This window comes from Blastomyces dermatitidis (assembly GCF_000003525.1).
Source record: "Blastomyces dermatitidis ER-3 genomic scaffold supercont1.4, whole genome shotgun sequence".
Lineage (NCBI taxonomy): Eukaryota > Fungi > Ascomycota > Eurotiomycetes > Onygenales > Ajellomycetaceae > Blastomyces > Blastomyces dermatitidis.
Window position 1 is genome coordinate 4,871,385 of NW_025544777.1, and position 27,998 is coordinate 4,899,382.

General features: G+C 46.3%; 9 protein-coding genes across 12 annotated transcripts; 5 read left to right on the forward strand and 4 right to left on the reverse strand.

The window, feature by feature from the left end:
- Positions 1–377: 377 nt before the first annotated feature.
- Positions 378–2,134, forward strand: BDCG_04474 (serine/threonine protein kinase). 4 transcript variants are annotated; one of them, XM_045420134.1, is made up of 5 exons: positions 387–660; positions 738–788; positions 892–1,033; positions 1,083–1,300; positions 1,359–2,134. In XM_045420134.1, exons 1-5 carry the CDS (start codon positions 451–453, stop codon positions 1,701–1,703), a joined length of 966 nt encoding a protein of 321 aa, XP_045280894.1. In that variant the 5' UTR covers positions 387–450; the 3' UTR covers positions 1,704–2,134. The 4 variants fall into 4 exon arrangements, with proteins under 4 accessions (XP_045280895.1, XP_045280894.1, XP_045280896.1 ...); XM_045420136.1 differs by having other exon boundaries at positions 738–1,033; XM_045420137.1 differs by lacking the exon at positions 387–660 and adding an exon at positions 671–693 and having other exon boundaries at positions 762–1,033.
- BDCG_04475 (uncharacterized protein) lies at positions 1,492–2,719 on the reverse strand. The gene has a single exon (XM_045420138.1). It carries the CDS (start codon positions 2,599–2,601, stop codon positions 2,176–2,178), a length of 426 nt encoding a protein of 141 aa, XP_045276297.1. The 5' UTR covers positions 2,602–2,719; the 3' UTR covers positions 1,492–2,175.
- A 3,536-nt stretch (positions 2,720–6,255) lies between these two features.
- BDCG_04476 (NAP family protein) lies at positions 6,256–8,569 on the forward strand. The gene is made up of 4 exons (XM_045420139.1): positions 6,256–6,476; positions 6,761–6,939; positions 7,121–8,074; positions 8,170–8,569. Exons 2-4 carry the CDS (start codon positions 6,804–6,806, stop codon positions 8,289–8,291), a joined length of 1,212 nt encoding a protein of 403 aa, XP_045276298.1. The 5' UTR covers positions 6,256–6,476; positions 6,761–6,803; the 3' UTR covers positions 8,292–8,569.
- BDCG_04477 (syntaxin-t-SNAREs) lies at positions 6,326–9,560 on the reverse strand. Its single transcript, XM_045420140.1, has 3 exons — positions 9,409–9,560; positions 8,658–9,328; positions 6,326–8,569 (listed from the first exon to the last, which is right to left on the reverse strand). Exons 1-3 carry the CDS (start codon positions 9,450–9,452, stop codon positions 8,493–8,495), a joined length of 792 nt encoding a protein of 263 aa, XP_045276299.1. The 5' UTR covers positions 9,453–9,560; the 3' UTR covers positions 6,326–8,492.
- A 60-nt stretch (positions 9,561–9,620) lies between these two features.
- On the forward strand, positions 9,621–12,697 carry BDCG_04478 (uncharacterized protein). The gene has a single exon (XM_045420141.1). The coding sequence runs from the start codon at positions 9,829–9,831 to the stop codon at positions 11,815–11,817; it is 1,989 nt and encodes a 662-aa protein (XP_045276300.1). The 5' UTR covers positions 9,621–9,828; the 3' UTR covers positions 11,818–12,697.
- Positions 12,698–13,200: 503 nt separating this feature from the next.
- On the forward strand, positions 13,201–16,575 carry BDCG_04479 (kp-43 peptidase/serine peptidase). The gene has a single exon (XM_045420142.1). It carries the CDS (start codon positions 14,084–14,086, stop codon positions 16,169–16,171), a length of 2,088 nt encoding a protein of 695 aa, XP_045276301.1. The 5' UTR covers positions 13,201–14,083; the 3' UTR covers positions 16,172–16,575.
- A 353-nt stretch (positions 16,576–16,928) lies between these two features.
- BDCG_04480 (mannosyltransferase) lies at positions 16,929–19,899 on the reverse strand. Its single transcript, XM_045420143.1, has 4 exons — positions 18,949–19,899; positions 18,627–18,890; positions 17,939–18,557; positions 16,929–17,851 (listed from the first exon to the last, which is right to left on the reverse strand). The coding sequence occupies exons 1-4, from the start codon at positions 19,097–19,099 to the stop codon at positions 17,695–17,697; spliced, it is 1,191 nt and encodes a 396-aa protein (XP_045276302.1). The 5' UTR covers positions 19,100–19,899; the 3' UTR covers positions 16,929–17,694.
- On the forward strand, positions 19,312–22,719 carry BDCG_04481 (gamma-tubulin complex component GCP5). Its single transcript, XM_045420144.1, has 2 exons — positions 19,312–19,558; positions 19,614–22,719. The coding sequence occupies exons 1-2, from the start codon at positions 19,487–19,489 to the stop codon at positions 22,260–22,262; spliced, it is 2,721 nt and encodes a 906-aa protein (XP_045276303.1). The 5' UTR covers positions 19,312–19,486; the 3' UTR covers positions 22,263–22,719.
- On the reverse strand, positions 19,973–27,569 carry BDCG_04482 (phosphoribosylformylglycinamidine synthase). Its single transcript, XM_045420145.1, has 2 exons — positions 26,944–27,569; positions 19,973–26,874 (listed from the first exon to the last, which is right to left on the reverse strand). Exon 2 carries the CDS (start codon positions 26,828–26,830, stop codon positions 22,739–22,741), a length of 4,092 nt encoding a protein of 1,363 aa, XP_045276304.1. The 5' UTR covers positions 26,831–26,874; positions 26,944–27,569; the 3' UTR covers positions 19,973–22,738.
- Positions 27,570–27,998: the final 429 nt, after the last annotated feature.

The following is a 27,998-nucleotide window of genomic DNA, read 5'->3' on the forward strand; positions in this document are numbered from 1 at the left end:
TGAATGGCTTGCAAAGGAGGGGTGTGTGCGTGTGATGGGGTTTGAATAAGTTGAGAACGGGTATATCCTACGTTTTTTTTTTTTTTTTTTTTTTTTTTTTTTTTTTTTTTTTTTTTTTTTTTTGGTTTTGGCTATTCTGTATCCGTACGATTACGACCATGATCCTCAGTTTCTGTCTTTCTTTTCTAACAATATAATATTGTCGTCCTATTCCTGCTTTCCGTCTCTCCCTCCTCTTATTACTAACTGTAGGCTGCTGGGGCAAAAGAGCTCAGTCACCACCAGCGCACTGCTGGTAGAAGGGCCGATCAACCCCCGGGACCCCCAACAGAAACTATATGGATATAAGTTGGGTGGCACGTGATTAGGGTAGGTGCTGAGGGTGTAACTTTTGGTCGGTCCAGATCTGCTAGAATATCAACAGCACCTTCTCCGAATTGATTGCCTCTCATGCTGTCATTAGGCTCACTCTCTTTCCTGGCTGTTCGTGCTTGCAGAAACAGGGCATATTTAAATCTCGCGACACGGAACCTCTCCAACTGCAAACCGGCTTTAGTACCAAATACCACCCTTCATCGCAGAATAAACACAATGTCAACTGCCTTGACAGACTCTGCGGAGTACATCGGCCAGTCTGGCCACAGTTATAGGATTGAACAGGTGCTTCAGGAAGAGACATCTCCCCCACAGCAGGTTTGCCTTGCTACGTGAGTTGGCACTGATTACCCCTTCTCAAGGTTATGCACTCACGACTTCCTCAGCGCTGGCGACCGAAAGTTCATATTGAAGTATATTCACACAGTTAATTTCGAGGATCTTCAAGAGATAAATAATAGGCTACGCGGGGGTGCTAATCATGTCCGTCTTGTCCAAGACATCATTCCGGAGAAGTCAATGTTCGTTTTCAAGTACTACACAGATCATCTCTTAAATCTTACTCAGAAGGACTTGCCTCTCAAAGTGAAAAAGAAGATTCTCAAGTGTGCTCTTCATGGAGTTGCAGAACTCCATGATCATGATATTGTTCATACAGGTAGGTTACACCTTTCACAGAGCAGTGAGTGATGACTTATTCTGAATAGATATCAAGCCAGACAATGTTTTTATTGACTGGAAAGATGACCGGGATGGAATCATTATTGATCAAGTCAAACTTGGGGATCTTGAAGATGCCGCGCATATCCCTCCTGGGTCACATATGATTGAAAAACAGGTGGGGAACTGGATGTGGAGGAGTCCTGAAGCCCACGCCAAAGGACCAGTGAATAAGCCATCTGATATTTTCTCTTTTGCTCTTGTTGTAAGTTTGTCATAAATCTCCACGCCTATAAACTCTTGGATTCTCACTTATTATATAGTGTATTTATGCGATGCATAAACGCGTCATATTTGCTGTTGGGGAAGAGGAGTTGGACGAAGGTGTGGATCCCTTGGCTATTGTAATTGAGCGCCAAATCTCGTACTTTGCAGATGAAGACACACTGAATGGGTTTTTGAAATACCTTGGCAATAATCCCTGGGTTCGCGTGTTTGAAGTAATTCGGGATGGTTTCAACAAAGACAACCCGCGCAGACCATTTTTCCTTTGGAAGGGTGTTGACAATGATTTTAAAAGTTTTATCCGTGCAACGACAAATTTTGATCCGGAAAAGAGGATCACTGCTCATGAGGCATTGGCACACAAGTGGTTTGAGGGTGTTTGAGATGGGCAGAGAAGCAAAGACATGTGAAATCAGTTACCCTAATCTACTCTTCTTAAAATGGGTGACACAGGTGTGCATAGCTATGCAGCAACAGCAGAAGTGACCTGAGTTTCCTTGGAATTACAGAACTTTCTAATTAGGAGGAACGAGAGAGAACTCGACGTGGTGTTGAGTAAACGGGGGAGTGAAGAGACATTAGATAACATAATGTTTTTCCTTTGCCGCGAGCTTAGAGAACAAAAGAATAAGAATCCAAATTATATAGTGATGAACAGTTCCTTAATTACCTGGGGTTTGTGTAGTTAACATCGTGGTGGAAAGTGGGCTCTAATTAGCAATGAAAACTGCCGAGGCCTTATCTATAAAAATGAGTTACAGAAGAGAGCAAGGCCAGGTTTCATGAATATAATCTCAAAGTGAAATGATATCCATTCTTTCCATTGCGGTGCAGTAGGTAAACTTGAGGCTCCCTCTAACTTCTGACAACTCTTATGTACAAGGTATGCTCAGGTTTGGCACTTTCTTGCCTCCAACTTTTTGCCTTTTGGACCGTTCCCCTACCTATTTCTAGGGTATTATCCTCTCCCTCTTCCACCTCGTCTTCAATATGATCTGTAAAGCTCCATTGCGGGGCGCCCACACACTCAGCGTCCGTTTCGTCAGCTAAAGTATCAGACTCCACGCAAACTGGGCCAGCCGCTGAAATAGAAACTGCCCCATTGCCAGATGATGCAAAAGACTGAGATTCTGTACACACTCCCGGACCCTTTTCGTTCGCAACCTCAATAAGCGCGTCTCTCGCTTCCTTCGCACAGTCGCGAGCATTTCGATATGAAGTAGCTCCATGCCGAAAGGTATCTGCATTGCCAGTCATGCCCCAAGTATTGAGTTGAGTCATAAAATATTCGTCGTATGTTGATGTAATAGTATAACCCTTGTGATCATTGCAGCCTCTGATGTCTTAAACCTGCACTCTTGTATATTTTCTATATTCTTGTCAGTTCATCGCTACGGAACCCTGATTGTCATCGAGAGGCAATGAAAATAGTAACCCTAACAACGCCAGGATCTTTTTGGTTGCTAACTGTGCCATGCTTACTCACTCTCTCTAGTGAGTGCCACAGTGTACAGAAAACCACACTGTACAGAAAATATTTTGAATATATTAATCTTCAAAAATTAATTAATAATCATCATCACATCTATCTATAATATAAAGATTATCTATATACTCATTAGAAGGTGTAGAATCCACTGTAGATTGAGATTCTATAGAATTATCTTATTATAATTGAGTGACTGTAGATTTTATAGATTTGATTTCAATCAATCAAAGAGTCTTATTAAATATCTTTTTTATCTCATCTACTCTACAGATTGTGATCTTACAATTGATATTCTTAATAGTAAGAACTTCATCTACTTATATCTATCTGTGAGAGAATTTAACAATCTGATATTTATTTACTTAATAATAATCTATAAGTTCACTCTCACAGTGTGTATTTAATTTCATCTAAATCATACTATTCTTGAAGATCTTGTTCAACTATCTTATTAAATCAGATATAAGAATATTCTTCATATCTTCTAAGATCTTAACTGCTGTATTAATTTAATGATATAGTTTTACAATCATCTCTGAGAAGATTAATTATAAGAAGACAGTTAATAGTTAATCTGCAGATAATGAAGTAAAGTGATTGTATATATTATCATTATTATTGTATATATTAAGATTCAGAGCATCATCAATGATAAGAGATCTTAATTAATTAAGAATTATATCATGATTAACTGAATATATTTTACAATTAATAAAGCCAGCTCTCACAGTATCAGATTTAAATATTTACAGTCAGACACTTTTCAGATTAGTAAGAAATTATCTGTTATTATACTGCTTATATCTGTAACAGACAGTCTTATTAATAATATTTAACTAATGAATTCATATCTTAATTATCTCTTTCTGACTGTTATTCAATGCTTAATTCAGTGAAACTCTCATAGTTCTTAATTTCTTTCTATTGATTCTCTCATATAAGATAATATATAAGACTTTGAATTCTTATAACAGAGATATGATTTTTAATTTTGAATTACTTTTATATATATCAACAGCTCTTTATAACTGCTTCTCAGTATAATTAAAAGATTTAGACATAGTTATAATTAATGATGATTATTTAAAGATGAAGAATAAAGATATTGAAAATATTTTCTGTACAGTGTGGTTTTCCATACACTGTGGCACACTCACTAGAGAGACTGAGAGAGTGAGTAAGTATGACACGGTTAGCAGTCAAAAAGATCCTGGCGTTGTTAGGCGTCAATTGCCTAAGTGCAGTCATGGAACATACGTTTCGTCATGATCTACTCATCTACACGTAAGTATAAAGGAATAAAAAATATATGTAAAATATCATTCAATATTCGATCTCAATGTGAAACTTTGCAAAGAGCAATGAAGTGTTCAGAAGAAAGGTTCTCTGGACATAGAAAGCAAGGAAGGATGCATGCATGCCTAAAATTACCAAGGATAGTTTCTTAGCCAAGCCTTCTATTTCTTGTTGAATGATTGATATCAGAGATGCTAACTTCAATCAACAATTCTCAACCTGATTTGAAGAGAAGGATTGTGTGTTGCCTGCATACAACATGCTAAAAGACATGGGCCACTTGGCCTATCTCTAATGGCAAAGAGCAAGCCGCTTCATTGCAAACGCTATCACTGTGTGTGTCACTATTATAAGTAGTTACTACCATATCACTCAAACATTTGATCATTGTCAAGGTCATAATGCACTAGCAAACTTCCAACTAAGCTTGCCTATAACAACCTTCTATTCCCAGATCTCTACAGTAAGAAATGGCCCCTTAATCAGAGTGCAAGCATAAGTCTAATGAATTTGAATGCTATGATACAGGTATGAGCAATAAAAAGCGCCTATATATCTCCATTCATCACTGTGATGAAATGAGCCTTCAGGAGGGAATACGCGGAACGCACAGAGCATATCATTGAGGAGTTTTGTTAGCACCTTAAGAAGTCCAACGGCCACGATAATACAGCATTCGGTTAGATAGTGAAACTAGGCGAGATCTAAACCCGGAAAACGAAACATCTTTAAGGGTATTGCTCTGCCGGATAAGGAAACAGGAGAAAGGTGTCGCCATTGGGTTTGAAGAGCCATATCCACTCTACAAAATGTATCATTGATACCAAGCTTTGACATCAAAAAATTCAAAATCTGGATATTGGGAAATATCCGTGATTATAAAGAGACAATCTAGTGATGTACAAGATTTCCTAGTTCATCATAAAGTTCTCAAAGATGGTGTTCTGCCTCAAGCTTATCTGCATATGATATAGAAAGCTTATCTTTGATGCACTCAGGTCATTCCAGCATCTTAAATGAAGTATAATACATCTTTGTTAGCTTTCAATACTCTGGATACCAGCCTGAAAGTGCTCAGTCAACAACTCTCACAATTCTATCATCATGAATGATGATATTTCTCAGAGCTAAGTCTGTATGCATGAAGAAAGTCTGATAATTATTGCTATAACAAGATACAATATTTTCCTCAAAAATTGTAGCTGTGTTTTCTAACAGAATGCCATCTCATAGAAAAGTGTGGAAGCTAGAATGTGACTGAAATGGGCCAACTGATTGACCCCCAATCCGGTAATCAAGAATAGCATCACCTTGGGCTGATGTAACTACTCCTTCTTTTGAGGGAGTAAGTGTTCAAAGCTGAGTCAAGATAGCTATCATATCATTGACAATATTTTTCTTTTCCTTTGTTTGGTTCTAGGCGGCCGTGCATCCATAGAGTTTGAAGGTTTGTATCTGAAATGCGCTCCATTATTATATATATGCCCCCGGGTCCATTGTATATATAGTGAATTTGAGGAACTGGAATTGTAGTGTGTCCTGAGATATAACAAAGCACTTCAACCTCTGACAGATTGCATGGCCCTTTGATAATATATTTCTGATCAACTTTAACAACAGATGGACCTAGGGATCCAAAGGTTGACCGGGAGATTCTAAATAGAGTGTAAAGAATGATGCTTTTCAAGTCTAGTTTGGTGTCAGCATTGGTTTCATTGTGTGATAAGGGTTCTGGGTGGGCAAACCTTGTAGTACCATCATTTAAAGCTTTGAGGGATCAATAAACGGAATAAACAGGTGATGATATATATGAAAGGCAGGTTTAATAAACCAGTGTTCTCTGAGATTTCCGTCGTGAAATAAAAAGGGATTTATACAGAGATTTACGTGGATAAGATTAATCTCCTGCCAAGGCTGCACTCCACATAGTTATGCAACGGCGCTACACAAAACTCAACCCAGCCCAAAGCGAAGTGATAAGGCTTAGGGCTGGTGTGGAATGCGGAATTACAGTGGGGAGCTTATTGGAAATTAGGGGAGAGGAAGCTTAGCTGTTAACAGCTTAATTAGAAACTGGGGGGCCTAAACAAGGTAGCGGAGCGGAGCCTAAAAAAAAAAAAAAAAAAAAAAAAATCTGTTCATTGTTTAAGTTATTTGAGTTTTTCACCCAGGTGAAGAAACTTTCTTTTTTTCTAATTCACAATTATTAAATATTATTACATTCTTTCTCTGTATTATTTTCTTCCCCTGTGTGTGTATTTCTTCTGTGCCTCTTTTGCCTCCTTTGACAAGATAAGGTATCTCTCTGGATTGTATTCTGTTTGGACTTTATCCCTTGGTTTTGATTGAGAAAGAGAGACAGAAAGAAAAGGTTTGTATTAATTTATTAATGTTACCTATCAACCACCATCGTCAACTTGCGACAGGAAAGCATCCCAATCCCAATCTCAATCCCCATAAAAACACCAGCACCAGCACCAACACCAGCATCTATCCTCACGACCCTCATCAATTGCTTGTCCTCCTCCAGAATATGCAACCCCCCCCCCGGGTCTCTCTCCCTTACTCATTCCCAAACACAATACCGCCACCCTACCATACATAACCTCCGCCGCAGTCCACCAGATCAAATTGACCCGCTAACCCCCCAAAAAGCCTCATCTAGGCAAATAAAAAGAGTTTAGCATTACCCTTCGCAATGGCCTCCGACGACGGCCAGGTTCCGCTCCTCGAGCGCGCGGAAATGCCCGACACCACCCCTACAATCCCCAAGGAAACGGCGCGCGAAATCGCCCTGCTGGAGCGCGAGTTTGTGGAGGCGGAGGTTCAGGCGTGTACGTATAACATCTATCTACCTCATTTCGCGTATCGCCGTATCGCTAGGGAAAACATCATATATTAGTTATCGGCGTGCACGCATCAACATCTAAGAGTTGTATAATAATAATAATAATAATCATAATCATAATAATCATAATCTAATAACAAATAAATAAACCCCCAAAAAAAACACAGTCCGCGCCTCCATCCCACTCCTCCGCCCCCTCTACACCCGGCGCAATGCCCTCATAGCCAGCAAGCTCGCCGACGCCGACTTCTGGCCCCGTGTCTTTGCCTCCGAAATCGAAGCCTACCTCCTCCCCTCCGACGAAATGATCATCAGAGAGTGTCTGAAGAACTTCACCGTCGAGCGCGTCAGCGTCAACGAGGCCGGCGACGCCGGCGATCCCCGCGACGTCCGCTTCACCTTCGAGTTCGACACGAGCCCGGAGCGCAACGTGTGGTTCGGCGGCGATGGGAAGCTCGTCAAGGAGTTTTATTGGCGGAAGAGTATTGGAGTTTCGGAGAAGAGTGGGCGCAGGAAGGTGTGGGAGGGCCTTGTGTCGCAGCCTGTGCGGATCCCGTGGAGGAAGGCGGAGGTGGATCCTACGAAGGGATTGTTGGATGCGGCGTGTAACCTTGCGGAGGCAGAGGCCAAGGTCGCTGCGGGGAAAAAGATTACGCCGGAGCAACGGTTGGATTTACCCGAGTATGAGAAGTTGGTGACGGAGGTGGCCAAGGTGGAGGCTCAGGCGGGTTTGCGTGCTGAGCGTGCGGCGGATGGAGATGACGATGAGGATGAGGATGAGGATGAGGATGAGGATGATCATGAGGATGGGGGTCCTGCTGATGTGAGCTTCTTTGCGTGGTTTGGGTATCGTGGACGGGATATCTCGGCTGAGGAGTCGGAGGAGGCCATGAAGGCTGATGAGGAATATTGGGGGAAGATCGCTCGGGGAGAGAAGGTTGAGGGTGACGAGGAGAAGGAGGGTGAGGGTGATGCTGCGTCAGGCGATGAATTCGAGGAGGATGAAGATGCTGACGACGACGACGAGGATGGGCTTATGGATGCTGAGATCTACCCCGAGGGTCATGAGCTTGCCATGTCGCTTTGTGACGAAGTCTGGGACAATGCGCTTAAGTATTACGGTATGTCTCAATTTGGATCGTTATTTCTTTTCTTCTATTTTGCTTCTCCGTTTTCTTGCGTATCTTTCCTGCTAACCGTTGCTTCTTGTGTGCAGTACAATCGCTCCAGGCGCCAGAGTTCGGTTCCGATATTGATTTCGACATGGACGGGATGGAAGACGACGACGATGATGATGAAGAGGAAACTGACAGACCTCGCAAGAAGGCCAAGACTTGAGCTCCTTTTTCCCCCTTTCGTTTCGCCCTTGTATCTTTTCTCTGTTGAACGAAAATGGTTTTGATGGGATGGTTTTGAGTTTTGCGTGGAAATTCATATTTTCGTTTCGTCTTTTTTTGTCTTTCGTTTTTGTTGAACAATGTATACCAAAGGAAGGGAGAGAAAAGAATCCCCATCTAACCCTCCGTTTCGAATTTGTAGTTATAGCACAATAACCAGAATTAATAGCAGTATCAACACCATAATTAACACCGCTATACAACAGCTCGACGCCGTATCTACCCAAACACGAAGAGTAAGAGTTAGCGAAGGATCTCTCCCATATTCTCATGCAAAAAGGTACCAAGCGGATAACGAATTCCATACCTTCATTCCGCCGTATAATCTTCCCCACCCGTCTAACCCCACTCTGCAATTTGCCCCCAACCCGCTCCGCCAACGTGTCCACCTCCTTCAGCATCTCCACCTGCTCCTCCAGCTCCCGCCCCATATCATCCGCCTGCTGCCGCAGCGTGCCCACCGTCTGAAACACCCCATCAAGTTGTTGGTCCTGCTCCGCCATCAGCTCCTGCTGCCGCTGCTCCTCGAATTCAGCATAGTAGTCTTCCCGCTCGCCGTCGTCGCCGAGCAGGTGATCATCATGGAGCTCGAAGTGGGAGGGGCTGGGCAGCGATCCTCCGCCGATCCCGGTTCCAGTGCCAGTGCCGGCATGTGTGCCTCTGAGAGCTGTAGTGCTGGCGGTAACCGTCCGCTCAAGCTCCGTGCGCATACCCTCAATCTCCCTCCCGACATCCTCGACCAACTGGCGCCGGCGGCCGACTTCCTCTAGCTCTAGGCCATAGCGGTATGGATCCTTCTCGACGACGCGCACGCTTTCGACTAGGTCTTCTAGATCTGCAGAGAGTTGGCGGAGGGTTGTTTCGAGCTCTGCGCGTGCTTGTTGGAGTTCGGGGGACGACGGCGACGTAGCTAGGGAGCGGATGCGGAGATAGGAGGAGAAGAGGGGGCGAATGTCGTTGAGGGCGGAGAGGACGTCCCTGTTGGTTTTGGGGGGATAGTATCAGTAGGTGACTGCTGGGATGATGGGGAAAGCGGGAGAAGGGGCAATAGAACGTACGCTTGGACTTGGAGGAAGGGGTCTGTTTCTGTTGAGGACGCCATAGGGGTGTGTGTGTATAGGTGTGTAAATGTTGTAAATGTCTAATGATGGATGCGACGTGGATGGATGTTGGTTTGTCTCATCGTCCATTTCATTGTTGCAGGCGGCGGTAGAGATCAGGCTTGGCGCCAAGCCCGGCGGCCAAGTGCGGAGTTTCAAAATTCTACTTCCGCCAATTGACTTTGTATTCTTTCTGCTGCTGCCCTGACATTATTCATTTAATTTTTCTTTCTCTTGATACACAATTGTGTAGCTGTCTATGGCTTCCTTCTTTTGTACAATCCTTCATGTATCTAATTGCTAGATGACTAAAGCCTCCCTCCAATTGAGGAAGGCCCACAATCCCGCGCCCTACTACCCCTTGTTCCCCTCTTAACTATGCGCCCCGAAAACCCCCTCCCCCTCTCCCCCTGCTGGCCGGACACCGACACCTACATATCCTCCCTTCTCACCTTCGCAACAACCTCTACCATATTCCGCAATTTATGTGGAGGCGTACATATCCTCGATTTCCTCACGCGCGTTCCAGATCTCTACACAACCGTCCTGCCCCAGGACTGGAGGGATTTCTTCGCGCACCATGATATCGGGGTTATCTTAGACTTGCTCTTGAGAGATGACATAACACCTCTTTTGCAGGATTTTACATCTCGGAATGAGCGGAGTGAAGACGAGGTTGGCGGCGGCTGGAGAAAAGGACCCGTTCGTCCCCCGGAGAGTCTGCTGCGATATATCCATGATATACGCCGCCATTGCCTCCAGCGCGAATTCACGCCGTTACCTATGCCAGCACCCGACAAAAATAAAAGTTACAATAGCAATAATGACAATATCACTAATAATAATGATAATGATAGTAATTTCAACACCATCCCCCGCCACATCGCCGTCGGCATGAAACCTAAAAAGGCGCACGAAGTCGCCCATTTCGCGCGCTACGTCGACGCACTATCCGACCACATCGAGCAGCAAACAGGCGGGGCTGAGCGCATCTCGCACATTGTCGATTTTGGCTCTGGGCAGAATTACCTTGGTAGGACGCTGGCGAGCCCTTTATATAACCGGCACATTATTGCTATTGAGCGCAAGCAGATGAATATTAGTGGCGCGATGGGGAAGGATGTGCTTGCGAAGTTTCAGAAGTCGAAGAAGGACAAAAAGAAAGTCAATGGCGATGTTGAAGTTGGGACGGAGTCTGATTCCGCGGTGTCGACGCCGCGGAGTGGGGAGCTGGCTCATGTTCAGGGTTGGAATGAGGATGGGTTTGATCCTGATACGGATGGATGTGCTACCTGCTATACTAAGCGGACTACCCTTGACAAGGGGGCGGAGGAGGAAGACAGTTCCAAGGGGTCTATGGATTATATCGAACATGATATCCAAGACGGCTATCTCGAACCCCTAATCAGACACGTTGTGGAACCATCACCCCCTGCCTCAGCTCCAAACGATCAAAAGCCACAGGTGGAATGTACATGCACATATTCAAATTCGCTACCCGGCTCCAAAAATTATACCAACCCAGCCCGTGTGATGGTCATCTCCCTTCACTCCTGCGGCAACCTCGTTCACCACGGCATCCGGTCTCTCCTGCTCAATCCCTCCGTCACGGCCATCGCCATGATCGGCTGCTGCTACAACCTCATGACCGAACGCCTGGGCCCCGTAACCTACAAACTTCCCCTCCTCCGCTCTTTTCACCCGCGGCTCGAAACCACCTCCAAAGCCTACGACCCTCACGGCTTCCCCATGAGCAAGAAGCTGGAAACGTATCCGCACGAGGGCGGTAGTGGCATCAAGCTGAACATCACCGCGCGCATGATGGCTGTCCAGGCACCGCATAACTGGGGCCCGGAGGACAGCGAGAGTTTCTTCACGAGGCATTTTTTCCGCGCGCTGCTGCAACGGGTTCTGGTTGATTATGGCGTTGTTCCTGTTCCTGGAGTGGGTGTTCCAATTGGCGATGCACCCACGAAAGACGGGGTGAAGGGGGAGGTCCGCGGGACGCCGTTGATTGTCGGGTCAATGCGAAAGGCCGCGTTCGTCTCGTTTGCGGCGTATGCGCGAGCAGCTTTTGCCAAGTTATCGCGGGATACGCATTATGGCCAGGCTATTCGGGAGAAGGTGTCGGGGCTGCCTGAGGAGGTGTTTGGGGAGTACGAGGAGCGGTATGCGGTCCATCGGAAGAATCTGAGCATCGTATGGAGTCTTATGGCGTTTAGTGCTGGGGTTGTGGAGTCCATGATTGTGGTGGATCGGTGGTTGTTTCTGCGTGAGCAAGCTGGAGTCAAGGAGGCGTGGGTAGAGGCGGTATTTGAGTATCAGCAAAGCCCGAGAAACTTGGTTGTTGTTGGGGTTAAAGGGTGATTGTGATATATTTATTAATCTCCTTTTGCTAGGAGACTATGTTACAGTTGTCTATCGACTATCGGGAGTTTGGCTGTCGAGTTGTACTGTGGATATATTACACTCTCCTCCCACGTCCAAGTCCAACCCAGGCCCAAGGTGATGGCCATGGCGATCACGCTGAGGCCAGCCTGCCTCTCATCCTCCTGTTTATTTACCCTACAAAAGTATTATCTCTCACCCCAATTACCACTTCTGGCTTTTAAGTGGTTGAGAGGAAATTCGCCTAAATGCACTGGGTGTGAGCAGCGTCAATTCATCTGCTGGCAGAGCTCCGTGCATGGGACCAAAGGACCAAAGTATGTGGTAGGCTTATTATCAACTTGATTGATCCCAAGGATATAATACCGAGACTACTATCTAGTCCTTGTACGGCAGTCTAGTGACAAATGTGACAAATGGGTATTTTATACTAGTGTTACAATGAGCACACATTAATGATACTGATTGTATTAGCAATCAAGATCTATCTATCTCTATCCTCATCTTACCATTCTACCCCTTTCTCATCATCTCTATCACCATCACTGCCTCTATCACCCCTCTCTATCACCTTTTCCACTCTCTAGTCTCTCTATCATCATCACTACCTCTACTTGTCTCTTACTATCTCTACCACATTTTGATCACTGTGTTTATAGTATATACTGCTAAATACTCTGTAATAAAATCGCATGTGATGTCATGTGAATTATGAATGAGATTCTTTTGAATAGCTGACTCTGCAGTCTGTACAGCTCTGATTAATCTGATAATGGTGATGGAGATAATACAGAGTGAAAGAGAGTAGTAGAAGAAGTAGAGGATGATAGTGGTAGAGAGGGTAGAGAGTGAAAGAGGTGGAAGAGGTGATAAGAGAGGGGTAGAGATAGAGAGTGGAAGTGGTAGAGAGAGGGCTGCGCAAGCAGCAAAGCGAGCGTAAGCGAGCATTTGATGCTTGTGTGAAATTAAGTCTTTACACTGAAAAAAACATTGAAAAAAGCTATTTGACATATTTGTCACTATAGACTGCTGTACGTTAACTACTAACTACCTAGTCACATTTTCAAATGAGATTATGAATTTCATATTTTAATTCTAATATTGTAGGCTACTGGGGCAAAAGAGCTCAATCACCACCAGTGCAACTGCTGGTAGAAGGGCCGATCAACCGCGGGACCCTCAACAAATATTATTTAAATCACTTTTAAAAATAACTATTATTTAAGTGTTATCTAAAATAGCTCTAAAATAAACTCTAAACTTTCTAAAAATAGTAATTTTATATCAAGAAATGTCAAGAATAGAATTAAATGAGATCAAATGAGATCAAATGAGATCAAATGAGATCACTTTCTTAATATTTCTCAGTTAATCTCATTTTGTGCTTAAAAATAATAACTCTTCAAATATATACATTGACTGGTGATTATTTTTCATGTTTTATAATTGATCAGTCCTAGCAGGATTCACATCAAGAAATACATAGAACCAGATCAACTGAGATCAAACATGAAATGCATGGTTCTGGCAGCCAGTTTAAGAACAACCGACTTGGCTAACAAAGCTGCTGGAGATCTTGGTTTATTCGTCAGTCTTCCCTGCGATGGTCAGGAGTTCAATCGAGAGAAGTTGATGGCTGGTGAGACTGGCCATTGCTCAAGGAGGTGAGCCATAGTTACATATATATCTCGCTGAAGTGAATGCACTGCAATCATCTGATTGATGCTTCATGAAGAGGTGGACAGACGGACTACTCCTAAGGCAGTCAATGTCCGCCTGGCGATATGGAGGTTATATGGTCATTCCATTTCTCCATCCTATAATATATTATACATGGCGATGGCTGCGATCTGTATAGGGCAATCCCTCTTCTCTGCGCCAGATGTTCATGCCATGCCATGCCATGTATGAAGCAGGAGTGAATCGAGGCTGCTTCGACCTCCCACGGCTCTTTCCCTCCTGTCCGAGTCCAGGGAATCCTATATATTCCTCTCCTTGTCCTCTTTGTCCCTCCTTTTCTTCATCTCCTTCTTCTTCTCCTTGTCCTCCTCTTCTACATCCTCTCCGCCCTCTCTATCTTATATATCCCAGTCTCTACTGTCTTTGTTTCAGATTATATCCAGTGAATAACTTCTTTTTTACACCCGCTATTCACGTATCAAGCACATAACTACCTATCTATCTCTTCTAAACTCTTAGCACCCGTTTAAGTCCTCGTGTCCTCTAGCAGGCAGCAGCAACAATCATGACCCTTATCTCAATCAACGGCAATCAGCTTGACCCGCTCGCGCAGTCCCGGCAGCTGAGGGGCCTTGGCTTGCAGGCAGAAAATGCTTCCAAATCAGACTACATCCTCATCCAGGCAGGGCCTGACCGTCTGTCAGAGAATCAGCGCCGCGTGCTTAAGGACTTAGGTGTAGATATCAAAGAATACGTCTCTAAGGATACATACCTTTGCAGCTACAAGGGTGTGGACCTAACGGAGATCCGTTCGCTAGACTTCGTCTTTTGGGCCAATCCCTACTTGGAACAGTTTGTTGTACAGTCGTGTCTCAAGTCAAACCCACCGCGTTCCCAACCTATCTCAGCTTTCACCGCTACCCCCAAGACCAGTCGCCTCCAATTGGTCGATATCATCATGCACCACGATGTCGATGCGACGGACGATGCTGTCAAAGCGGCAGTTGCAAGGGCTGCTCGTGCTGATTTGAAGTCTCTTAAAGCTTCTGCAAGGAGCATCCGTATTCACCTGCAGCAACAGTATCTCGATGATGTAGCCGCCATCGACGCCGTCTACCTCATTCAGCAGGTCCATCCCTTCGTTCTTTGGAACAACAAAGCCTGGGAGATCCTAGACTGTGACACCACTAACATGTCTGCCCATGTAAGCGAATATCTGGGTGAGGGCCAGGTCGTCGCGGCCGCTGACACCGGATTCGATATTGGCAAAACGGATGATACTCATCCTGCTTTCACTGGCAGGGTCAAGCACCTTTACGCTCTGGGGAGACCAAATGCAACTGACGACCCAGACGGACATGGCACCCATGTTGCCGGCTCCATTCTTGGGGATGGCGACTCCCCTTCTATGGGTGGGAAGATTACGGCCGCTGCACCCAAAGCCCAGCTTGTACTACAATCGGTCCTCGATAGTTCTAATGGCTTGGGTGGCATCCCGTCAGATTTGAGTGAGCTTTTTATCGTTCCGTACGAAGAACACGGCGCACGCATACACACCAACTCTTGGGGGTCGTCCTCTCTATTTGGCCAGATTCCCTACGATGTGTCAGCTTCGCAGGTGGACAAGTTCATCTGGGAGCATCCTGATATGCTCATCCTTTTTGCTGCTGGTAACGAGGGTTTAGACCGCAACTTCGACGGCGTCATCGACCTCAGCCAGATTGGGTCACAGGCAGCGGCGAAGAACATCCTCACTGTTGGTGCGAGCGAAAATAATCGTCCTGATATCGGCGTCCAATACGGCTTTCGTTGGCCATCAAGCCCTTTCCGTACTGACCTAATGGCCGACAATCCTGCTGGAATGGCGGCATTTAGCAGCCGTGGGCCTACCGTAGAGGGGCGTTGCAAGCCTGATGTTGTCGCCCCTGGAACTGCCGTCTTGTCTTCTCTCTCTCGAAATGCCCAGGCCGACTCTCAATATGGAGAAAGCCTTGATCCCCAGTGGTGGTTCCTTGCGGGCACAAGTATGGCAACTCCCCTGGTTGCTGGATGTGCTGCAGTTGTGCGCGAATCTCTTGTCAAGAACGGCACACCTAACCCTAGCGCCGCGCTTGTGAAAGCTCTTCTTATCAATGGTGCAGTTGAGCTTGTCGGGCAGTATGACCCCAGCGAAGCAGGCCCGTCCCCGAACAATAACTCCGGGTTTGGCTTGGTTAATCTCAGAAACTCCATTATTTTACCCAATCAGGAGGACGGAGGCTTCTACGAAGGAGGTCCCTTGGAGCAGGGTCAGGGCCTGGACAAACCTATCACCGTCAACATTCCTCCAGGTACATCGGCAGAAGGTTCGGTGCTGAAGGTAACACTCGTATGGTCCGATCCACCAGGTGCAGAGCTTCAAAACGACTTGGATCTGCTCGTGAGAACTGCTAATGGCCAAGAGCGTCACGGAAATATGGGCGAGGAGACTGATTTCGATAGAGTTAACAACGTCGAGCAAGTTACGTGGACCAACATTCCAGACGGAGAAGCACAAATCATCGTAAGCGCATTCCGCATCACCCGTGATGACGCCCCTCAGCCATACGCCGTGGTATGGAGCATCAACCGGCCTATCAAGCCTACGGCCGCAGGAGGAGATAAAGCAAGCTGAAACGATGAACCTTCCCTTCCTTCACCCCCTATTAAACCTATATTGTTACGTCTGAATTTCTTGCAGATGATTTGCACATGATCAAACCACACTCCTTAATTAACCTAGGACAGAACCCTAAAATGGAGAAGAAAAAAAAGGGGAAGAGAAAGAGAGAAAACTGGCAAAAATGGAACCGAAAACTCGAAGCTTTCTCCGTTAGGGAAGACAACTTTAAGAGCCCCAGTTTGTTTTATATCTCAGGAATGGAAATTTGAATCAATTAATTGCCTTCTCGACTAATTGATGTACTGTGTAGCTGTGCAACTGCCAATCTTGTGGTATTTCAATTAGTTGTAGGCCATGGCGACCATCAGCCGCAAAATAAGCTCTCTTGTAGACGGGACTCGGTGATCTGCAATCAGATATGATGAACTAAATCTGAACCTTGACAGCACATGGTAAACAAATAGGCCTCTGCTCCTCTCCCTATTGTTTAAATAAAGTGTCAGAGAACATAAAGACGAGAAAGCTTGGTTGTATTAAAGTAGCTCTTGACGAGATCTACAGCGCAAAGGGTCACGTGCCATATAAGGACAGAAGCTAGTTTTAAAGTATTTCACATGAAAATAAAAACATATTGACGTATATTAATGACACAGGGCATCTAGAATACATTGTCTGAGCTAGCTGTGGGTAACTATTAGAAAATTAATAGGGGAGGTAGACGTGTGAAGGGACGCCAGAGAGTTTAAAAAAATTCCTCCCCACCCAAGGGAAAAAAAAAAAAAAAAAAAAAAAAAAAAAAAGGGGGAAGGAAAAGGAAAAGAAAAAGGAGAAAGAAGAAAGGAGAAAAGAAACCGAAGAATAGAGAAAAAAGAAACATGCATGACAGCTCTGGGTCCCCAACACCTCTTCCCGTCCCGTTCCGTTGAACAATTGAGTAATATGGAGAGTGTGAAGTGAAATAGTTGAATGGTATTAGCGGGTGTGCTGAATGTAGACGTTGAATGCCCCCTATTAATAAGATATGTTTGTATCCATCTATACAAAACAACACATAAATATATATATATATACATAGACCAACCGGCCATTGGTTCTCTGGCCCCGTGCTGCCCCTTCCCCCTGTCTTAGGTTGTAATGTTGTAGGCATCATGGTACAAAGATTATGAAACTTCGGGATTTTCTTTTTTTAGCTCTATCGGGGATCCATTCGTTGGGAGGAGACAAGGGGGGGGAGGGAGGGAGAAGAAGGCTAACGATTTTCTGCTTTTTTTTTTTTTTTTTTTTTTTTTTTTTTTTTTTTGAGTTATTATTTCAAGTGCCGCCTGGGGAAATGTCCGGTCCATGCAGCAGCGGAATTGGTTCGTGGGTACAGCCCGCTCATTTTACTTGGGGGGGTTTGAGGAGGCACAATTGGAGGTCAACTAGGGGCTTGTTATCTATTTCCTGCGCCTTGATAAGTGTTGGGGGGATTGTAGATGTGTGGCGTGCCAGCATCATTTCCGAAGTCATGTTATTGTTTAATGTAGATTGCGAGATCAATCAGTCCCAACGTATTTAAACCAGTTTGGTCGGCAATCTTCGAGCTGGAGGAAAGGTTCCCCGGCGTAAAACTTTCCCGGAGTGCAGCCTTTGCATTTTGGAGAGTTCGGGCAGTTGAAGTATGGGACATGTTGGTATCCGATGTCACGGAACCTAAATAAAAAAAAGTGATGGTTAGGATAAGGAATTGACATTGTGGTGGAATCGGGGCACAGAGAGGAATAAAAAGGGTTAACAAACCAATGAATTTTACTCTTGTCCTCAAATAGGCCTAGGCCGATAGAATGTACTGGTGCATCGCCCCATCTTTCGTAGAAGAAGCCTCCGGCACGATCCAAATGGTTAAAATAATCTTCATAAGCCTGGCTTCGATAGAACGACATATCCGCGATTTCGAAGTTAGACCAAAAGTGGCAAGTGGAGTACCCGTTTGCGTCCTTATTATGTTGTGGTCTTTGCTTATTGTCCACCAGCCAGTCCATTGCGTTGTTTGGATGTAGGTGATTGGGGTGCGCTTCGAGGAACTTAAGCGTCTGCGGCCATAGAGTAGCAATACTCTCAGGAGCATCATAGAGGTTGATGGTGAAGCCATAGGTTTTGTTGTGGTCTTGCATGTAGCGGAACACATCGTAGTCGACGTCGCAGAAGAAATGGACCTTGGGTTCGACTCTCCAATAGTACTGCACATTCGCCAAGGCTGGGTGTTTGTAGAACATGCCACTGTTCCAGCGGCACATTTGATGGTATGACATCAGGTTGCTGTATTGGATATTCTTCTCCTTGAGGATTTTGGAGGATTCTTCGTAGAGCTCCATACTAATAAAGTCGGGTACGTCCCAGTGCTCCTTTGGAATTAATTCTGGGTAAATAAAACAAAATTAGAGTGCCATCACGGTTGACAAGGAAGCTCAACCGCATTCATCCATACCGTAATTGCATTGTGCCTTTGTTTCAGCTTGTGTTCGAGTCTTGAACTCTTCCGTAAACTCTTTATCGTTAAAAAAAGTCCACGGGTAATTGAACTTGCTATTCCAAGTCCTTTCCAAATCCCTCATCGTCATTATTAACTCGTCCAATTCTTCGTTTCGAACCAGGGCTAGGAGCGTCGCGTTGATGCGAGCGGAATTGGGGTTGTCGGGCGCATAGGCATCATCTTTTGCCCGCCAAAGAGGCTCAGGAGGCTCTCCTGTAGCTGTAGATATCGTCAATACATATTGCATTAGGATGAGAGGAGAAGGAAAATTACTCACGATCCAAAAGAGGCTCCCTCTGGAGTCCATTATCGTATTGCCCCTTTCTTCCAGTTAGCAACGGGGGCGATTTCGAAACCTGGAAGATGAGAAATAGAGCAAGAACAAAGCAGGCGGCTAAGAGCAAACGAAGCGGTCGTGCGAGGCCCATACTGCTATTATGCGCATGGCCGTGAACAGCATAAAGAGAGATAAAATGTTTTTCTCACAGCTGAACAAAGATCGCCCCTGGTTGTTCATGTAGTTAAAAATAGGATTTGGCCGCGATGATGCTGCCAGCTGCCAGGCTGCTGAGTCAGCGCGCCCAGGGCGGCCGATGCAGCTCTTCCTGCCTGTTACGGACTAGTGTTTATCGCATAATATCAGACCTTCAGGGGATTGAAACGCGTTGTTGTTGGAGCATCGAACGAAGTATGTGTCAGAGTACTTGTTCTATAGCATATTATGGGGAAACATGAACAAGTAGACGCGTAACTGTGCATTTTCCGCCGACTTGGTGTCTGAGAAACGATTTGAGATTGCCTATGTAAGACAAGAAATGGCTCATTCAGCGAATGTCAGCGCTCTGACGGACGAGCTTATTATCATAATTACGAACACGCCAGACAAGGCGAGTATTTGTGTCAATTGTTAATAGTTTTTTCTGCTGCTGACTTTTGTACTAGGGCAGCCGTCGTTTCCACAGGTTGAAATCTCTCGTTGAGAGGACTCTGAAGCAGAACAATGCTGGAAGAACAGACCATCTGGAGGTTGCGAAGCGGCTTGATGGTCTCCAAGAAAAGTTTCAAGTTTTAGACAATGATGCTCTTTCCGACGCGCTTCATTCGCGACTGGAAGAGCTGAATCAGAGGAGGATCCACCGGGCTCCTGAAGCCTTGTCTTTACTCCTAGAACTCTCAGATAGGCCAGCAGTACATTCCACCATCGAGGACTTGGATTTACTTCGACGACCAGCTTCACCACCTCCTTTAACATGGAGTGATATTTATGCATCTGACCCTCTAAGTGACGAGGAAGAGATTTGGCAGGATATTGATTATGCTGCACTTACCTCCGGTGACGATCTATCAAGCACATCGAGTGGCGTATCTATCCCCCGAATTGTTCCACAGCGGTCCAAAGTTCCCCTGGATGATTTTAAGACTCCAGATACTTGCTTCTTACCAGTTGAAGATGAGATATTGCTCTCACGCATTCAGGATCTTGAGCTCTGGAGAAATAGGGTCGCGCAAACTAATCGACCGACGAACGATGATGACTTGTATCTTACAGAGTTACAAGTAATAAGAGAGACGATATTTATGCTTCAGGGCCTCCCCACCACCTTATTCTGGTATTTAGACGATAGCGTTGAGGTTGATCGAAGATTTAGATTGCGTCATGCATCACCAATCGCCTTTGGGAACTTGCTTCGCTCATTTAGTGTCCTAGGAGCCCAATTACATGTTATTCGGCGATTTGCACAGCATCCCCAGAAGCTTCAATTTATGCAGATGTTTCAGCGTGAGGTGGAATTTCACTTGTGTAGATTTAACAAAGACCTATCGAATATGGAAGCAGAACACTCTGGAACAGCTGAGTCTTCTACGCCGAGTTTGATTCGACTCTTCTCAAATGTGTACGAGGAAACGTCTCTGCTACGAGAACTGTCAGATCTCATCAACAAACTAGCGGATCAGTCGCCAAATGAGGCGTTCCAATGCCTAGATCTGCTCTATGATCTTGTTTGTTCGAAACAGGCATGCGGAGACGATACAACTTTCCAGCATGTGGCTAAGATATTTTTCAAATGCTTCGAAGTCTACGCAAGGCCAATAAGACTGTGGATAGAAAAAGGACAGCTGGACAAGACTTTGGGTACATTTTTTGTCTCTGACTCGGGAAAGCAACTCACCGACCTGAGAACACTCTGGCACGAATGGTTTGTACTGGATGAGGTTCATGGACGACTTTATGCGCCTGATTTTCTACGTCCTGCGGCCAAGAAGATTTTTACCACTGGCAAAAGTATGATATTCATTCGCCGCCTTGGCTTGGATCCAGATGTTTTAGAGACTCCAAAATGTATGAACATTTCATATGAGAATATCTGTTCATCCGACCACTTCTCCCCCTTGCTACCGTTCCCAGTACTGCTAGAGTACTCATTCGATCGACTCATTGACTCCAACCACACTTTTGCTTCGAACTTGCTTCGGAAACAACTTGACGAGCAGTGTGGCCTGTGGATTTCGTTGGAGGCGCTTGAATACATATACCTAGGAAAGGATATGTCACTTTCCTCGATAATCGATCACGAAGTATTCGACTTGATCGATAAAGGAATTCAGTCCTGGAATGATAGGTTCTTCCTTACCGAGCTAGCACAAGGAACATTCGGTAGCCTAGCATGCATCGACCCCAGTCGCCTCATAATCAGATCGAAGCAGATCGGGCTACAGGATTTTGAATATCACTGTCGCTCCGCCCAGATCTTGAAGGCGATCGCCATGGACTATATTCTTCCTTGGCCAGTGGCTAATATCATCACAAAACAGTCGCTTTCGGCATATAGACGTGTGTCAACCTTCCTAATGCAAATACGACGAGCCAAGTACGTCGTGGAGCGACAGCGTCTCCTGAGATCGCTACATTCCGAGACCGAAAGCGAGAAGAAAGACGATATCCTCGGGTATAGCATTCGACACCACCTCCTCTGGCTTCTAAACGTCCTCTACGCACATCTCACACAGCTTGTCATCTGCACCTCGACTACAATCATGAAGGAAGCGCTATCGAAAGCGAAAGATGTAGATGGGATGATAGCCGCTCACGAATCGTACACCTCGTCATTGGAAGACCAATGCCTCCTGTCCCCCAATCTCACTCCTATTTACCAAGCGGTCATATCCCTTCTTGACCTGTGCATACACTTCTCTGACATTCAAATCTCACGTCACGGCGACAACCAATTCGACCAGGGAAACAGGAAATCATTCCATTCATCCTCCGGGCGTCGATACAGGACTAGTGGTAGTCTGCATCAGCGGCGTCGTCGTTCACGGTCCCGAGAGATTGAATCTAGCTCTGTTGCAGATGATGATAGCGTAGATGATGCTGATGATAGCATGATGGACGAGGGAAATTTAACCAGTGTCTCCTTTATTGAGACCTCATATAGGAAACGATTAATAGGCGTTAGGGATAAATTCGAACATCTATGTTCGTTCATTACGGCAGGGTTGCGGGGAATGGGACGGGTGGATGGCCACAATAGTTGGGAGATTCTCGCAGAGAAATTAGAGTGGAGGAAGAGTAGAGGTGGACATGTATGATGAGTTGTCGAAGATAGAGTTAGAGGCATCCTATGTCCGCCTGGCAAATGCAACGAGCCAGGTTGATTACTACATATATTGTACGCCCTATAATTATCGATACCGGGGCTTCTGATGTAGATACTCCCGTCGATCAGAGCTATCCTGAAATACTCATGCCAAATACCCGAAGAGCTAGCTTAACGAGATCCGCGTCCTTATATACAATCAAAACTCGAGTCTGTTTATATGTTTTCTATAATTACCCAGTATGAATATGAACATGCGACTCTCGGTGCTCAACATGCAAAAGAAATAGAGAGGTGCGTAAGAAAGAAGCCACAAGTAGGGCGGTAGTAGATGGGGAACATGACAATTGGTACACTTCGTAGCCAAGAATGGAACAGCAGAATATATCAGGGTGACTTTATAACTAGAACAAACCTAGGTCACGAGAGATGTAATGACAATCAAAAAGAAGCAGCTTTTAGAGTAATCTAACCAACCCATCTTCTTGCACTGTAAAACATCCGGCCCCAGGGACCGATATTGCCCCATTCCTCGACCTTTTCGGGGGGTATCCAACTTCCAACGCCTGCCATTATAGTCCGCTCAGGGTGCGGCATTAGCGCCAAGACCTTACCATCGGGCGTTCGGACTCCAGCTATACCTTCTGGGCTACCATTAGGGTTGAACGGGTATTTCGTTGTAGGTTTTAGCGAGGAGTTATCGACGTAGCGGATCGGTGCGAGATTCTGTTTCACAAGGCTCTCCGCGTTTGAGCTGGAGTTCGTGAACGATGCCCGGCCTTCGCCATGGGCGACGGCGATGGGCAAGCTAGAACCGTGCATCCCGTGGAGGAAAACACTGGGTGTTGCCGGGTCCGGATCGCTGATGCCGACCATGCAGACGCGGCCTTCGTACTGTTCACTCGCGTTTCGTTCAAAGCTAGGCCAGTCCTGTGCGCCTGGGATGAGTTCCTTGAGACGACTAAGGAACTGGCAGCCGTTGCAGACGCCAAGGGTAAAGGTATCTGAGCGCTGGAAGAAAGATTGGAATTCGTTGCGGGTGTCTTTATGCAGGAGTACTGATTTAGACCAGCCCTGGCCAGCACCGAGGACATCACCATATGAGAACCCTCCGCAAGCTGCGAGGCCGACAAAGGATGAGAGAGAAACTTGTCCGGAAATAATATCTGTCATGTGCACGTCAACGGCAGTAAAGCCGGCCATGTTGAAAGCGAAGGCCATTTCAGCTTGGCCGTTAACGCCCTGTTCACGAAGGATCGCAACCCGTGGTTTGGCGGAGAAGGGGGAGAAGAGAGAAGTAAGGTTGGTTATCAGGGGCAACACGGTTTCCTTGGGGTCAAAAGAGAGGTTGTATGATAGGCCCCGATCTCCGTCGTCAAGGATATTTGCGTACTCTTGCTCTGCCGCTGCGGGATTGTCTCGGAGTCGTTGCATTTGGTGGGATGTGTTGGCCCATGCCTGTTGAAGATTGGCACGAGAATTCCGATAGATCGGGACTACCGAACTGTGGTAAATTACAAGATCTTGATCAGATTTGATGGGTACCTCACCGATTCGGAATATCAAGCCAGGTGGAGGGCCACAGGTTGCAAAGCACTTTTTGAAAAGATTCTCATGCTCTTTGCGCACCTGGAACACAGCGCCAAGCTCCTCGTTGAAAAGAGTCTCGAGAACATGACGAGTATCTGAACTTTGACATATACCATCGAGCATAATGTGTAGCCCACATCTACCGGCAAACATCATTTCAGCGAGAGTTGTGAAGAGACCGCCATCTGATCGATCGTGGTAGGCAAGGACGATACCGCGCTCTTGAAGTTGTTGGATAGCGTCGAAGAAGTCTTTCAGAAGCTGGACTTCGTGAACATCGGGGCATTGATTTCCTACTTGTCCGAACACCTGCGCTAATGAGGACCCCCCAAGAGCCTTGCGACCGAATGAGAGGTCAACAAACAGAAGAACAGTCTCGCCCACCTCCTCACGTCTGCGGAGTGCTGGTGTCCATGTTTTACGTATGTCGCCAACAGGCGCAAACGCTGAGATAACCACGGACAACGGGGCAGTAACTTCACGTGGTTCTTGAGACTTTTCATCTTTCCATTTCATCTTCATTGACATTGAGTCCTTCCCAACAGGAATACTAATACGTAGCTGTGGACATAGTCCCATCCCAATGGCTTCAACAGCTTCGTATATGGCCGTACCTTCTCCAGGATGGCTTGCCGCTGACATCCAATTGGCCGAGAGCTTGATACGGGTCAATTGGCCAAGCACATCAGCGGCGGCAATGTTCATAAGTGATTCTGCAACAGCCATTCTTGCAGAAGCAGCAGGTGAAATTAAGGCCAGGGTTGGTTTCTCTCCTATAGCCATAGCCTCACCAGTTTTCATTCCCTGCAGCAATGATGTTGCCGTAACAGAGACATCTGACACAGGAACTTGCCAAGGTCCAACCATTTGATCTCTCGCCGTCAGTCCACCCACGGTTCTATCGCCAATGGTAATGAGGAACGATTTCGAACCAACAGCCGGTAGATTGAGGACTCTAGTGACAGCTTCGCTAAACAATCCATCCTTAGGGAAGTTGGGCAGATAGGTTTTAAGGCTGGAGTCGAAGGGAGGAAGAGGAAGTTGTCTAGATGTAACGTTCCTCGTCATTTTCGGTGGTTTTCCGAAGAGTACGGAAAGGGGGAGGTCGATTGGGTCAGGTTGGTCTTTAGAATCTCGGTCAAGAAGAATTAGCCTCCTGTCTTCTTCAGGTTGACCCAGTCCGCGGCCAACAACTGAATAACCGCAACGTTCCCGTTTCGCGATCGCCACGAATTTATTCATGCTTTCCTCTCCTACAGCCATTACATATCGCTCTTGCGCTTCACAGCACCATATCTGCATAGGACTCATCCCTTTATCTGCATTGTCAATCTCACGGAGCTCAAATTTTGCTCCCAGCCCAGCATCATGAATAAGTTCAGGTAAAGCATTAGATAGGCCTCCTGCTCCGACATCATGGATGAACTTAATGGGGTTATCGGCTCCCATAGCCGCGCAGGCGTTAATGACTTCCTGTGCTCTCCGTTGGACTTCTGCATTTCCTCTCTGGACGCTAGCAAAATCTAAATCAGCGGAGCCTTCTCCAGATGCAATACTGGAAGCTGCACCTCCACCCAAACCGATGAGCATGGCCGGTCCGCCAAGGACCACCAAATATGAACCCGGTTTGACAGTGTGTGGATTTTTGAGTGCGTGCTGTGGCCGGACAGTCCCAACGCCACCAGCAATCATAATGGGTTTATGATAGCCTCGGAGCTCCGATTCTCCATCCCCGATATCGATTTTGGTGAGGAAGGTTCGGAAGTAGCCGGTTGTACACGGTCTTCCAAACTCGTTGTTGAATGCAGCACTGCCGATCGGGGCCTCAAGCATAATATCCAAACTGCTTGCGATATGATTGGGCTTTCCAACATCGAGTTCCCAAGGTTGTCTATGCCCTGGAATCAATAGATCCGAAACGCAGAAACCACTAAGACCGGCTTTCGGCTTCGAACCTCTGCCAACAGCTCCTTCATCACGAATTTCACCTCCAGATCCAGTTGCGGCACCAGGGTAGGGTGAGACCGCGGTGGGGTGGTTGTGCGTTTCGACTTTGGCCAAGTAATGAACCTGCTCTTTTGTCTGAGTCCATTCTCCGTTCACCGGGCTAGGGGCCCAATAACTGGCTATTTCTCCTTCTAGAACAGCAGCATTGTCGCTATATGCACTAATAGTGTGCTCCGGGGTTTTTTTGTGGGTGTTTCTGATCATACCAAATAGAGTATGGGGTTTCTCCTCGCCGTCAATGATCCAGGTAGCATTGAATTGTTTATGGCGACAATGTTCAGAATTTACTTGCGCGAACATAAACAGCTCGACGTCGGTGGGAGGGCGACCAACTGGGCCATCAGGCGCATACGCATCGACCAGGTAGTCGATTTCGGATTGGTCCAATGCCAAGCCAAGTCGGGTATTTGCTTTTTGTAGAACCTCAACCGGGGATTTGCCCTCTCCATAAAGAGGTATCGTTTCAAGGGGAAGAGGTTGATGCTCCGAGAACATGAGGTGAAGATCTGGTTCATCTTTCGAAATGATTTGAGTCATTCGATCATGAAGAACGTCCAACGCAGCCTTATCCAAGTCTTCGCGTCCTTCAGCAAGCAGGCACGAGATTCGCAAGCCGCGCTCAATGCGCTTGACGCTACTTTTAAGGCCACAAACATGGGATATCCCGGTAGCTTGGGAACTCCATGGGGATATGGTGCCGGTTCGTGGAGTAACGTGATAAACTGTGAATGGTCCATCTGTTGACTCGAACGATGAAGGAACGCCCACAATATCTCCGTAATGTAGAAGCTGTTCTAGCACCGCGCGCTCGCTTTGCTGTAAATCCCCAGCAGCATGAACATAATGAACCCACTGGGCACGCACCTCCTTCACCCCGATGCTTTCCGCAATGGAGCGGCTCCGGGATTGAGAAAAGGCAATTGAGCCCGGGATTGTGAGATAGGTCGACTGCGAGGAAGTCATTGTGAATGCCAGTCAATGCAGATGGGTATCTGAGCAAAGTGCAGCTGCTCAAAATTCATGTATTGTTAGCCGATGTGGGATGCCAAAGACACACTCGGTGCAATTTGACTCACTTGGACGAGCTAGCGAGAAGCTGGGTTCGATAGGGGGATACCCCGAGCCAAGGGCTTTTGTAAAGAAGGGATTCGCGCTATCTAAACATCTGGGAACCCGCCATCAGCAATATCAACTCTCCAGTTGCTGTTCCTAATGAGTCGGTGTTGCGCAAAATGTTCCCCGCCAAGCGCGAGAATTTGTCCGTGATGGGTCACGTGGTGATAGGCTTTTGGCCCCTCATTAGCGATGAGTCAGCCAGGAAAAATATAAGTCACATGACTATGGTTAATCCACGTCATTCCTTCAACGTTCGAGAAACAAAAGACGAAGTCATACAGCCAACCAACTGCTCGCTGGAGTGTCAACACGGAATCGCTGCTGTTGGCAAGTTACTGAACTCAACCCACTGCTTCATTCATCTTCTTCTGGCTCTTTCGCAGTAGCTATTTGAATCTGCATTCGTCTTGAGGAACCTTGTCCGGCTGGACAAGAGTGTGAGTTCCCAGAAACATTCCTAGACTTTGCGGACTCCAAAATACGACTTGTTTCTGGCAAAACTTTTATCTCTTACGAGCGAGGTGTCTTTCCTGGTCAGCTACTGTTGGGGGTCCCGGGGGTTGATCGGCCCTTCTACCAGCAGCGCTGGTGGTGACTGAGCTCTTTTGCCCCAGTAGCCTACAGCTACCTAGGTCCTTAGTCTGTTGATCACGTGATAATCTCTTTCATAAACCCGGCACAAGGGAGGGGAGACGAGCGCTTTTGTTCAAGAAAAAAATGCCGTGGAAAGTACGAGGAAGAAAAAGTACTCATATTGAAGTTTCGATTGCCAAACCTGGTATTCCCTCATTCTGCGCGCTTGCTTGGCGCTCGAGAGAGTCGAATCGCGCAATCAGCGAAGTAGCTCAAGCTTACAGCGAACGACTTACCCAAACACCTTCTAACATCGGTTCCTGGGCTGTTTGATCCGGAGAGATCCAGCTTTCATTTGCATGTCCACCGGACACCGGAAGAAGGACCAGTCCAGCTGCCCAGGTGGCGCGCCCTACCTTACTAGGTCCCGTCGACGACCCGG